This window comes from Rhipicephalus sanguineus, chromosome 1 (genome assembly GCF_013339695.2).
Source record: "Rhipicephalus sanguineus isolate Rsan-2018 chromosome 1, BIME_Rsan_1.4, whole genome shotgun sequence".
Lineage (NCBI taxonomy): Eukaryota > Metazoa > Arthropoda > Arachnida > Ixodida > Ixodidae > Rhipicephalus > Rhipicephalus sanguineus.
The window spans coordinates 165,436,361-165,449,714 of NC_051176.1; the positions used below are offsets into that span (position 1 = coordinate 165,436,361).

The following is a 13,354-nucleotide window of genomic DNA, read 5'->3' on the forward strand; positions in this document are numbered from 1 at the left end:
GATAAAGCATTGTTAGGCTCTATCTTTTGATGCTAGAGAAGAGTGCATAATTTGTGTCATATTTTTTCATGCACAGGACATCATGGAAGAATAAGCCAAAGAAGCTGCCCCAGCCCCCGCCCATGGACATCAGTGGCTCACAGTCCAACTTCTATTATGGCGCCCCTGCACCTTATGCCGAGAGCATTGCTCCTTCCCACCACAGCACTTATGCCCACTACTATGATGATGACGATGATGGCTGGGAAATGCCGAACTTCTATAATGAAACTTACATGAAGGGTATGCAGCTGGAGGCTTTTTTTTATTAATCAAAAATTGAAGGTCTCTCTTGGGAATGTGTCTCAATATAAAATGCCACTAAGATAGTGTGCTACTTATTCAAGGATATATATTATAACACTGGTGCAGCATCTTCTGTGCTGGAAAAAGAAATACATGTGTAAAATAATAATAGCAAATTATGCCTCATTTTAGTTCACAATTGTTTTTCTAAATGCCAGTATCATACAGGTGAGGGGCATTTAGGCTTTCGGACAGTTATGTACACCAAGGAGAATGAATCGGTATAGATAATAATTGATTTGTTAAGACCAAGCTCATACAGATGCAGGCATGCAAGGTTTTTTCCTCAAGGAACAAACTAGACCACAAGACATGTCATTGTTAAATCTTTAGAATGGTGCAACTTGATATGCCAATTCACAGCTTCATGCATATTTCTTCCTGTTAAACACACTAGCTGTATCAGGTATATCGTTCACCAGTGGCCTGAAGAGTTTTGAAGCAACCTCATATAAAAAGCATGCCAAACATGTCCTTTGACTAAGAAGCACTTCTTTTTTAGTCCGACACTGTTGCTCTAAGCTAATCAGACCATCAAAATGTGTTCTTGGTGGTGGTCATGTTTACAGTAGTAATCTCCAGTATCCTATTAAATATGGTCTCTCTCATAACAGCCTCATGCAAAGGTTTTTGGGATGGGCAAAGTATCAACAACAACGTTTTAAAGTTGTGAATTGTTTGGAAGAGAAGCACATTTACTGCTGGAGTCACCTCAGCATGCTTTTAACATACTTCCACCCAGTGTGGCTGTCAGTGAAGCCGGCAAGAGAGATGTAAGCATATGTGAATACTATGGCATGAGGCAGCAGCTCTTTTCTGCCGCCTGGTTTTTTTTTATGTTGTCACATGCTATACTTCCACTGCTGCTTGGCTTCTCCCATTTTAAACACTACTGTGGAATCAATGAATTATGCAGCACATGCAGACCAATGTCATTAGAAAGCAACTGCACAGGACGCAGAAATGACTTGATAAAAAAGCAATGGATGAACTAGATGTTGGGTCCTGTCGTTTGTAACTTGCTTCATCAAAAATGAAAGCAGATGCCATGAGCATTCGCTAGCCACTGACAGCAGAACTTACACTGTTTGTTGATATGCTATTATTTTGTTTGGAATTATTTACCATAAAGTACATGACGAGTGGGTACAGTAGACTAAAGTTTTTTTCAGTTTCTATATTTAGATTACCAATGAGTGAGTACAAGGACCACTGAAAAATCACAGAAGTACAGATAATTCCATCTCAACTGGTGAAAGAAAATGATGCTGGAATCAGAAAAAGTGTGATACTTTTTGTTCCTTTCTTGTTGTTGACTCACAGCAATATCTGGCGCACATCATTAAAGCCACAAGCTCTGTCCATTGCTTGTGCACTCAAAATGCCTGAACTCAACTAGGGCCTGCTTAAAAAGGCCTGGGTTTGTAGCTTTACTTGAACTAAATAGAAATACGATATCCAAAATTCGCTAAGCAAAATGATTCATGGTCAGTAAGATGGCTGCTATGGAAGTAACCATACTACAAAAGACTTAAGATGAAAAAGTGGCACTTTATGTGGAAGCATCTGAAGCAGTACAGTATAATTTAGATCACCTGAGTTTTATTGTAATAAAATAAGTTCTTGTTACTAAATAAGCGCCTTGCACTTGCATAGCACAAATGCATTCTGAAGTGATAAGAGACATGAACTGCCTGTGTCTCTAGTAGACAGGCCCTGCACATATCATACCTAAAAAACATTACTGTATTCCATAAGTCTTCAATGAATGAGAGATAACTGCCAATAGTATCTTCAAAAAGTGGAAGCCTTCATATTTTCTTTATAATTTATTTACATAAGGCAGCACCTATGTAACTAATGCATTTGGTATATTAATTTGAACGTATTGAGTATAGACCAAGAGCACAAAACAGGGTGTTCAAATTTTTATCACAAATAAAGCTAAACTAAAATTGTAATCAAAGGGAGGATAACTGTACCAGTGTCCTAGAATCACTGGTGGAACAATTTCCCCTGCTTGCCATCGGCATGGGTCATTGTTAGGTTCTTATTAACTTTTAAATTCTAAATGATGAGCTGTGACAAGTTTCGAAGATTGTGTCGCTATTGATAATGAGCATTGAACTTTTACTCAGTGCACAATAAAGTAACAGCAGCATATTCTTTAAGGTTTTTTATATGGTCTCTTAAAACTGCGAGTTGACTTATATTCACATAACCTTTCACTTGAATGGTGACTTTGAACTTGATGTGTTGACCAGAAATTGTAGCCAACCTAAATGCATAAGATGCAATACATGACGAATTCTATATAGCATGTTGCAGAGCTTTTAAGAGAACCACATTTTTGTACAGCTGCCCTCCACAGTAGCTTTCCATGAGCCATAATCATCTTAAGTAATTTAAGATATCTGTGACGCATGTGCTTAGTATTAAGTAGCTAGCATACAGCATCTACTGATGGCAGTTGCTACAATGCACGAAATCGCACATACATAGTTGCCATTGCTAGATTTTCTGTAATCTCACACTCTTTCGGCATGTCACAGCCTTTCTTTAGAGAAAGAAAAAGTTGTCATGAATATAGCATACTTCTAAAAAATTCTTTGACAGTTTCTTCTATGGTGAAAAATTAAACATTATCATGCTATACTACAGTACCTATTCTCTAACACTGCACAATGCAAGTGCTTTGCAACGAATTAATAGTGTGTCACATTGTCTTCTTCCAGATGGTCTCCACAATGGAAAGAGCGGTACTTTGGGCCGCAGTAATGCCAGCATTTATGGAACCAAAGAAGATCTCTATGACAGGCTGCGTCGGCATCAGTACCAGGGCAGCAAAAAGGGTGAGTTAAGTTTTCTAGTGTTATCATTTACTTACTACAGTGTGGGTACGAATAGAAGACACGATACAGCCGATACTCTTCCCAGTGCACTCACTAGAAAGTTGTACGGCACAAGGGGCAGCAAATCTTGGATTGTGTCTGGTTTCCACTCTGCAATTCCAAGGAGCAATGATTTTAGCGACCAATCTGTAAAATAATGCATGAGATATTGCAAAAGTGTCGCAACTTTTCACTGCAGTGCTACCTTCCCTCACACCTCAATATTAGCAAACACTACCAATTGATTCAACTTTTGTACTGCTGCCTTTAGCATACTTTTCTTGTTTCTGTGTAGGCAACACTCAAGAGAGTGTTCTTTTCCGTTATTGACTATGTTGTCACTGCTTTAAATATTTATGAAGCCTATTCTTTTTCAGATACAAGCGATAGTGAAGACCAAGGACAGTAGCTACCTTGTTTACAATTCTTACAACAAAACAGCCCTCATAGGACTACAAGCAGCCTTGTCTTTTACATTGCTGCTACCTTCAGTTTTTTTTTTCCTTTTCACAAAACACATTGTTTTTATCATTCCACATAAACTTCAGTATAAATCAGAAATGAATATAATGACTTCAATATGTCCCAGTGTATGTGGCACAGCACCTTAAGCTGGCCTTCTTCCTTGCTAGGGACCATACATTTATACCATCTCAGGCAACTAATTTTATAGTTAATAAGCTGGTTCAACAGCTGCTGTTGTATTTCACATTTCTTTTATATAACTGTTACAATGCATTCAGATAATTTAAAAATGAACTTCTAAAACTTTTTTTTTTCTAGGTGACTGGAGAGGCATATGGTTGAGGTAGTGTGCAGATTGACACCATGTGAAAGGCAAGCACTAACTACGTGCAGGCCAAGAAAATTGCCAGGCTCTAGTTTTTCAGTGTTAAAGTTGCTGCACACAAATTTTATTGTGTATGGCATTCATCCTACCCAGGATACAAGCAGTGAACTAGTTCGCATACAAGCCAAATAGGAATTGACTTGTGCATTGCTTTATTTCACAGCTGAAACTTCATTTACTGGCCTAGATAACCGAAGACACGTCTGCTGACGAAGCAGCCGCCTTCTATTCTAGTAGCGTGCGAAATGTTAGTGCTTTGTGATTCACTTCAGGTGGGCTTCTTGGGTAAGCTAGATTGTTTGAAATCGCCTCAACGATTCACATGTTAGAAAAATAATAATAAAAGAATGAGAGAACTGTACATAATAGCGCACTTTATTGCCAACAGTGAGTTTTTTTTACAACTACGTACATGTAGATAGGTTTGTCCCTAAATGAAACAGTGTAACTGTGCCACTAGTATACAACAAGATGCGCTCCTGCATTCCTCATTTGTGTAAATACTGTGAGAAAGGTGTGACACTTCTGCTCATCTCTGACAATGTTCTGACACTGAATGTGCAGTCAGCAGCAGTGTAGATAGACCTTGCCTCTATTCTTATTGTACTTCGTCAAAAGTAGTACGGTACGACTACAGTGCAGTAATATCTCGGAAAATGATTTCCTACTTCGTGTTGTATCGTGTAATAGCATCACTTTTGCCAGAAAAAGACCTGCCTAACTTCATAATGAATTTCACTTCTTATCCTTATGCTCAGTGTGCAGCTTTCTTTTTTTTCTGTTGTTGTTCATTGTTATGCTTTGAGTGGAATTTGTGAATGCTTGAGTGTTCTTCCTCGCTGGGGCACATATTACTGTTAACTGCCATGACCTTTAGATGTATGAGTGTGCATAAATGTTGTACAGCGATTTCCCTCGTCCTGACTATTTTTTTTTTTACAAATATTTTTTATGCAAGTATTGTACCGTCCGCGCAGTGCGAGTGCGATGTGCTACAATAAAAAATAAAAACATTTTCACAACTTACTCGAGTTCTCCTGCTTATTGATATTGAGAACTGGGCGATCTCCCAATTCTGAAAATATATTCCTCGATTGTGGACTGACGCGTCCGATTTGGCAACGCTGCAGAGTAAATGCGCCCACGGGATATATGCACGCAAGCAACCACGAATACCGAGTATGTAGAGAACAAGCTTCTGACTAAATCTCGTCACGTTTGCCCAAGAGTAACGTTTAAGCATAGCAACGTTTGAATCATTCAGAATAAGCAGCGCAAACACGAAGCGTAGGAAGCAAGGAACACGAAAATCCGCGCCATACCTGCTGCTGTGTACCGCTTTTCCGTCAGGACCTTCCTCACACTTGTTATTCTGGCTTAAAAACAGAACGAACGTAACTCACCCAACTAAAATAGCGACCAACAAAGTCTCAATTGATGTGCCGAGCGGAAAGAAAACAGTAACGTTAAAAACGAAACGAAAGTTTAGTTTTCACTTTCGAACAAAGCGCCACCAAACGGGAAGCGAAAACGAAATGAAAAAGTGGTGGCGCGCAATTTTCGATTAAAAAAAAATAGTCACAGCATTTCTCGGTGCTCTTTGCGCCGTAAATTAACGTAGACGCTGCAATATCGAGAAAGGTGCTCTTCTTTTACTCTCCTTGCAGATATTCGAGCCTGTTCAAATGATTTTTTTTTTTTTTTAAACCATTACCAAACAGTTTCAAATTAAGGCGGATGAGCACATGACGTTTCTGCACAGCAACGTCACAGCTATAAAAAAGAGCGCTACTTGCGGTGCTTTAGGATAGTTGGTGGGGCATGTGAACACGAATGTTGAGACATTATGGAGTCATTTGAAGTAACGTCGACGCACTCGTCGGAATTTGACGGTTCTAGCATAGTCGAAGACGACAGTGACCCTTCTAATGCATTTGTGGAAAGAGTCCGAGTGGACCGCAAGAAACTTGAAGAGATGCTGCAAGGTAAGCGCGAACTGTCAAAGCCGCGGGAACTGTTTTGCTTACGAACCAGCCTTTTAGGATGTCAAATGTAATTCGTTGCGAAACGGCTCCATTGTATATGGCTCCGCTTAGCGACTTGCGTGGAATGCAACGCAGCGCTCGTTTACCTGTTGCGCCGTGCTGTCGCTTTACGAGCTTGGCGGGAAAGTTCGATTTTGCGCTCGTTCTTCCTTGCTCGCATTGAGGCTTTCTAAAGCTGGCTTGGCTGTATACCGCCTTCAACTTTCGTGTTTATCGCTGAAACGAACCGTAATTCGCTTGGGTTGAACTGCTGGTGGTAGTTTAGTCGGTTTAGTCAAAGTCGCCGTCACGTAGATTTCGTTTTTCCTTTTTTTTTTTCTTTTTCTTTTTTTTTTCGCTCCTACTAGGCTTACGTTCGTCTATTCCTATGTTCTGTGTCGTCCTTGTTTCTCTTGTGCGCTGCTGCAATCTTTCATTAGTAGAAGATTTCGTTTAGCTCCATCACCTGAGCCGTCAGTGCTGCGCACCTCCCCCTTCGCACCACCATGCTAGCCGCGTCCGAATTCGTGTCAGCGTCACGCAACTTTTATTTATTTTTTACTTTACATGTGTTCATGCCGCCAACATGCTGAAGGTCACTTTTGTTTTTTAATATGTACGGGGGTGAAGCGGTGAACTAATTAAGTCACTTTCAGCGAAAAGTTTGTGTACCTGAAAGTGGATGCATTTACGCAGAGGGTATATACGAATCCGATATGCTTTTGAGCGTAATGTGCAGATCCCCGGTTGGTGGTGATCATCCACTCCACTAATAGCTGGGTTATTTCGGTTTGTCTGATTCACGCGTCTAATCCACTGCTGCTTCGAGATACAGAACTTCAGTGTCTGTCACTAATTTTTTCAGCGTCCGCTGCCTAGTGATACAGGAGTATCGATGGTACTATCGATAGCTGAGTCACTATTGAACTATCGATGGTGAAAAATACTATCGATAGCGCTATCGATAGTAAAAAATCGATGGTACTTTCGATAGTATAAAATCAACAGCGCGGACTCACTGCAGAATAAACTTGGTTCCCCGCGCGCGTAGTACGGAGGAGCAGGCTGAAGGGCACGAAAGTTGACAGGCTTGTGTTCTTCACCGGAGTGCTTTGCTGACACATGGTCATAAAGTCAAACTGTTCAGCTGTAGCGGAAAGGAAGCCTTTATGCATGCGGTGGGACTGCGCGGCTTCAAATTGATATTGCATTTTACGATTTCAAAGTAAAATTATCAAGAAGTTAATTGTAAGGTGTAACTGGTTGATTTTGGATACGAATTTATTGATGGATATATTCCGCCATTTTCACTGCGGAAATAATTAATTTCTCTGCCAAAAATTGCTCATAAACTAAGCGAAGCTGGTAGTAGGCTATCGCAAATTGTTTGGCAATATGGCCGGCCAGCAACCGCATATCCACACCACTATCGATAGTATTGTCACGTGGTTGTGACGGTAAAAAATGCTGCAGCAAGGCTGGGAAATACGGGGCTCTCTATTTGGGCGAACTTGTGCCCAGAAAATCAAAACTCAAAATACAAGCGATACATACAGCGCACTGATAGCGGCGGGAGCAGTCGTCAGCCGTTGGATAATTTGATCATCGGTGGAACGCGTCGTCCTTTATTACATCAGTCATCAAACCTTCCAACGTTATCGCTGGTGCTCGGATAAGCTCTCGAATAAACTTGACTATTCGCGTCCGACGCGTAATCTTAACAGAATGATCTCAAACATTAACGGCGCGGTCTGCGTCAAACGTTGCTAGCGGTCTTTATTTTATTTATTTATTTATCAAATACCCACAGCGCCTTCATAGGCATTACAGTGGGGGGGGGGGGGGGGATACATAAAGTACATAATACAAAAATACAGGTTACATGCGTAAAAAGAGAAACATGATCATAACTATACTAGCACATCACAACATGCATGGTTATACCTATATATACAATAACATCATGGAGCGCGTGGCAAGCAGGTGTCTTTCTGGGTGAAACCCGAATACGTCAAAACAAATCAATAAACACGTGTGGCAGTAATATTGCTATAGTAATATTAACGATGGTACTACCGATTGCACTATCGATAGTTTGTCGATAGTAGCACTATCGATAGTTTCAAAAAAAACTATCGATACTATCGATAGTCAATTTACCGATAGTTCTGCATCACTACCGCTGCCTCCTCCGGGCCATTGTGGCGAGCCGGACACACTAGCCGTTCAAATAGGTTTGAACCGGCTGGTGTTCATGTGCATATTGTCAGATAATGACGGGACAATATCGTAAATATATGCTGCACAAAACTCGGATACTCTAAATTCATGCGTGATGGCTGGGGTTGCACCATATCGGCGGCAAGTACGGTTAAAAATTTTAAAACTCTCGTAGGCTGTCGAAGTTCACCGCAGATTCATGAACCTGATCTGTTTTCGTACAGCCCCGTCCGCCTCTGTGTAGAGCGCCGCATGAGCCACCGGCTTTGCTCTGCGGAGCGACACTTTGCTGCGGTTAATTGCGGGGTCTGACGTGGTGTGCCCAGGACCATACGCGGCCTAATAAGACACGCAGACCTGCATTGCACGTTTCTTTAAACCAGAAATGATGGTGGTAAGCGCCTTTGTTTTGCTGGCTGTGCGCATTACGCGAGGTTATCATTTTTCAGAAGCGCTCATCGTTTGTTCTGAAAGACTCGGGCGTGTGTTATCCGCTCAAACGCGTCATTCTTTGGCATCGAGATGCCGCAAGCGCCCTGAGGCAGAGTGCATATTCGGTTAAACTAAAATCCATAGATTTTTCCCTGTTCTTTCTTTAGGTTGGGTTGCTCGTCGATGAAGTGCGTCAAAGACCCATTCTCTACGACCAACGGCGCCATGTTGGAAAATCAGGAGCGGTGATAGGCCCGTCGTAAAAAAAACGTATATTTTACCGAAGGGCTCAATGTGAACACTCGTGGTCGCTAGCAACGTAAACGGACGTTACACCAGTTACGCGATACGACACTTATGACAGATGCGACTGCAGTCTGAACACGGCTGTACGGGCCGTGCGACGCTTGAAACGAGCTATCAGTCGCGTTTCTGGAACAGACGACGTCCGCCGATGAATCGCCGTCGCACTTTCTCGCTACAGATAGGCCTAGACGGCACAAGCCTCTGCGGAAGAGCGCGTTTTGCTATCGAGCCGACTTGCAGAACAGAAACTGTCGGCACCGTGCATGGCATCGTGGCTTACTCGGGACGCACGCGCGAGCGCTATTTATTCAGCGGAATAATTCTTGGTCCGTGGTTGCGACTATGGCAGCCCCAAGATCAAGCTGCACATGTTCTGAGGCGCCGGCGGTGCGATTGCCTGTGATAGACGCCCGCAAACCCGAGACTTTGGCGCAGTTTGGTGCAATTTTCGTCGATATTATCAGGAGGCGCAGTAAATACAATTTGGCGCACTTTGGCGCAGTTGGCGCAGGAGTGGAATCACTGAATTATCATCAATTTGTAGACAGGCAGTGCAGAGTGGAAGGTCGAAGAACCTTTGGGCTGCAAGTTGAGGAGGTCCATCTTAAGGACCTCCTCACACATATATATATATATATATATATATATATATATATATATATATATATATGTGTGTGTGCGCGCGCCAAGGAAGAATCTGCACAAACAGATTGTGCAGGCTGGGCCGCCCTATACCGCGACAACACAGCAGTGTTTAATAATATTTTTGAAATATTACCATGAAGTTTAAACAGTACACCCAAATTTAACCTGATCATCTGAACATTGCATCAGCAAACTTCCCTGTCTTATTTTTGCGTTGTAGACACGATGAGTATGAAGGACCTGCTATGACTCTAGTACCTTAAATTCTCACTTATTAAACAAAACATGTGGCCGAGAAATCAAGGTACTTCGCAGCAGTCTTCAGAATAGGCCGAGTGCCAATTTCTTTGCTGTTAAGAGCCCTCTAATATAAACTCTTTCTCAAGAAGACCAAGTTCAGTCGATTAATACTTAAGGAAACCACATTTTATATAGTAGGTGTCCTTCCTTGCTCTCCTACTTTTCCCAGCTTGGGTGGGGTGTGGGCGGAAAACCGGTGAAGTGGCCCTTTACTCCAGGGGCGTAGCCAGGGGGAGGGGGGAAGGGGCTGGGGAGTTCAAACCACCCTAAAATTTTCAATTTCGCTTGCGTATATATACACGCGCACACACAAACGCACGCACGAATCCTCCCCCCCCCCCCCCCCCGAAAAAAATTTTTCGCTACGCCTCTGCTTTACTCTCCCCTCCAGTTCCTCCCAAGTAAATAGCCTACGTAAACTGTAAGCTGAAATTTTCCTTGAAAAAGTGGGCGATTATAACGATAAACTACCCCGCATTGTTTCCTTCCGTATATGTCGTTAGCTGTTAATGATTGGTCGAAATTTTCTGGGTCATGCTCACAGCATCTGCTCGTAAAACGACGCAACAAATGCGGCGTAAGCGATCCCCCGCGTAATTACCACGTACGCATGACTGCGTAAAAAAAATGAATTATTTTCAATACGGCGTATTGTTTGTCATTGGATCTTCGCTATTTGTCAAAAATTTTAATGTGCCATAAAATCGCCTCCTTGTTAGGCGACGTCCCAAGTCTGCGAAAATTCGCGGCGCTAAGATGAAGTTTTCACAATAAGCAGCGCATTACTGTGCTGAACAATTTTTTTCGGAATAGCCAGACAGTAGTCTTTTAGCAAGTTACGGAAATACGGTACGCAAATACGGTAAGGCAGTACGGTAGCGTTCCTCCTTTCCCGCTGGTTGTGCTTTGGCCGCTCAACGACCGGGAAAGGAGGAGCGGTACCGTACTGCCTTACCGTATTTGCGTACCGTATTTCCGTAACTTGCTAAAAGACTCTAATTTCTGAACGTAATTCTGAATTTCTGAACAGTGGGCGAGATGGATTCATATGTGTATAACAGATACTTTCAATAGTATATAATAACGATGTAGAGTTGTTTTTGCGCGTATACAACTTCCTGTCAACTCATCGTTGCTGACAGAGGTAGAGAGACAAATAAACATTATTAGGAACAGACACAATCCTTCGAAGGTGGGCAGCCTTCTTAGTTCAGAAAACCGTGGACGCTGGTCATCTCCCTGGTGAGGTAGACAAAGTAACGGGACAAGCTGAAAGCTGGGCTTCTCAATGTGCTCGAGTTCACTGCCTTGTTACAAGCCGCCGCGATCACTGCAGGCTATCATACGATAAGCCAAGTAAAGCAGGCTAATCGGAGACTAAAGTGGGAATCTATTTTAGCTGTCCGGCTAGGCACAACTAAAATACTGGACACTTCTGCACACACATCAACTCACAGCAGCTTGGATATGGAGCAGTGGCGATGATGTTCGTTTTCAAAGAAAGAAACTGAACTCAAATTAGACATAATCTTCCCCTACGGGCAACTATGGTGGGATGCGAAAGCATCGCAGGGGGGGGGGGGGGTGCGCATCGAGTTTCCGTTTCTCTTATGTGACTTATGAGACGGTGATTCTCGAGGCGTTTGAATTACTGTTTGCCGACGCTGACGTTACGCCGGCTTCCCGAGTCTTCCTCTGCTCCGCGGCGGTGGCGCTGCAACTAGCGCCGACGTTGTTCGTGGCGTTTCGCACACCGTTGCACAGGAGAATGACGCAAGTACAGCGCAGACTCGCAGCTTCGAGATTCGCTTGCCGGCGTTGCCGTTTACGTTCAGCTTCGCGAGCGTCCATAGCGCCGTTGCGAAGGAGAGTGCAACGGGAGCGAGCGCGCGCCGCATTATATAGGAGCGCACAGCTGTGGCGGAGAAAGAAACGGGAGAGGAGAAACCAAGCGGAGGCAGCGCTCACGCCACCTCCTCGCGCTCACGCGAGGAGAGGGGGGAGAGTTAGCGCATGCGCAGTATAGGCGCGGACGCCGCAGAATGGACACTGCCCCGAGCATAAGATGCTTTCGCATCTAAAAGGAGAGCGTTTGATCAGGCTATAAAACGTTTACTGGCTCTTGCGTTGTCTTGTGTCGTTCTCCTCTTTTCCGTCTACGTTTTTTGCGCTTCGCCCACAATGGTTCCCGCCCATACTTGCGTCGCTGATTACTTAAATTTCAGGCCAGGCAGAACAAAATAAAGTCATGACAGTTTGATGTAATGTTATAGAGCCCCTGCTGAGCGATAGCCTCCCCTGCAATACTCGAGCGCAAGGCGCGCAAGCGTGGAATAGTCAGCCCGCACCGCAGGTAGCCTACAGTGCGTGGTCATGACGCACGGAGGACAGTCGTCGCAGCAGAATCGCAGGACACTTACATAACTACGTCATTGCTGCGTTTAAGTAAAACTTTGCCCGACTTGTTAGTTTCCCGGTCTGCAGCCGACAATAACCACTGTCGGAACATCATACTATTATTAAGATTGGTTAGGGGGAGTTCGAGATAGCACAAGAAAAAAATCACGAACATTGAAGAGTTTTGTAGTTTTTGAAGATACGTAGCTGGTAGTGAAACACAAAAAATTCGTAGTTAGTGAATAGGACATTTAAACAGAACCTCTGCGATAGCGCCAGCGTGGTTTCAAAGCTGAACACAGAAAAATAGATTTTATACACATTTTTCTATTACGCACGGTTTAACAAATACAAGCGAACTTCGAGGGGGCGCCATGATCGTCAAAATTTTATCGAGCAAAAATGTTTTGCCACAATACTCTATGTGGCACAGGAAAAAGGCACAAATTTTATCAGCAAAATCTACGATGTGCGAGCGCCACGTCTGGGACACTTGGCATGGAATGACCCAATAATGATATCTGGGGTTTAACGTCCCAAAACCACGATATGATTATGAGAGACACCGTAGTGGAGGGCTCCGGAAATTTTGACCACCTGGGGTTCTTTCAAGTGCACCTAAATCTAAGTGCATGGGCCTCAAACATTTTCGCCTCCATCGAAAATGCAGCCGCTGCAGTCGTGGTTCGATCCCGCGACCCGAAGGTCGCGAGATCGAATGACAGGGTCAGCAGTTGAGTGCCATAACCACTAGACCACCGTGGCGACACTTATCCATTGAAGGTGCAACTAGCAACTGAGCAAGGAGGCTTATGTATTTGAGAGGCCTGTTGTATAAAGAAACTAACTACGAGCAAGACTTCGATTTGGGCGAGTTGGTGCATGCTTAGCTGGGGAAAAACAGCTAAAAAAAAGACGAGGACGCAGGAACACAGTAGACTGGA

The 13,354-nt window shown here is 43.4% G+C and overlaps 2 protein-coding genes across 3 annotated transcripts in view; both read left to right on the forward strand.

The window, feature by feature from the left end:
* Positions 1–5,110, forward strand: part of LOC119401559 (uncharacterized) — a 123,281-nt gene extending 118,171 nt beyond the window's left edge. The window contains exons 56-58 of the mRNA XM_037668461.2: positions 77–282; positions 3,081–3,197; positions 3,614–5,110. Coding sequence (XP_037524389.1) covers positions 77–282; positions 3,081–3,197; positions 3,614–3,645 — 355 coding nt within the window. The 3' untranslated portion in view covers positions 3,646–5,110. The remainder of the gene's footprint in view (positions 1–76; positions 283–3,080; positions 3,198–3,613) is intronic.
* Positions 5,111–5,850: 740 nt separating this feature from the next.
* LOC119401568 (protein bicaudal C homolog 1-B-like) overlaps positions 5,851–13,354 on the forward strand; it is a 139,956-nt gene continuing 132,452 nt past the window's right edge. The window contains exon 1 of one of the 2 annotated variants that reach the window (XM_037668471.2): positions 5,851–6,071. In XM_037668471.2, coding sequence (XP_037524399.1) covers positions 5,933–6,071 — 139 coding nt within the window. In that variant the 5' untranslated portion in view covers positions 5,851–5,932. The remainder of the gene's footprint in view (positions 6,072–13,354) is intronic. The other variant, XM_037668480.2, reaches the window with a different exon arrangement.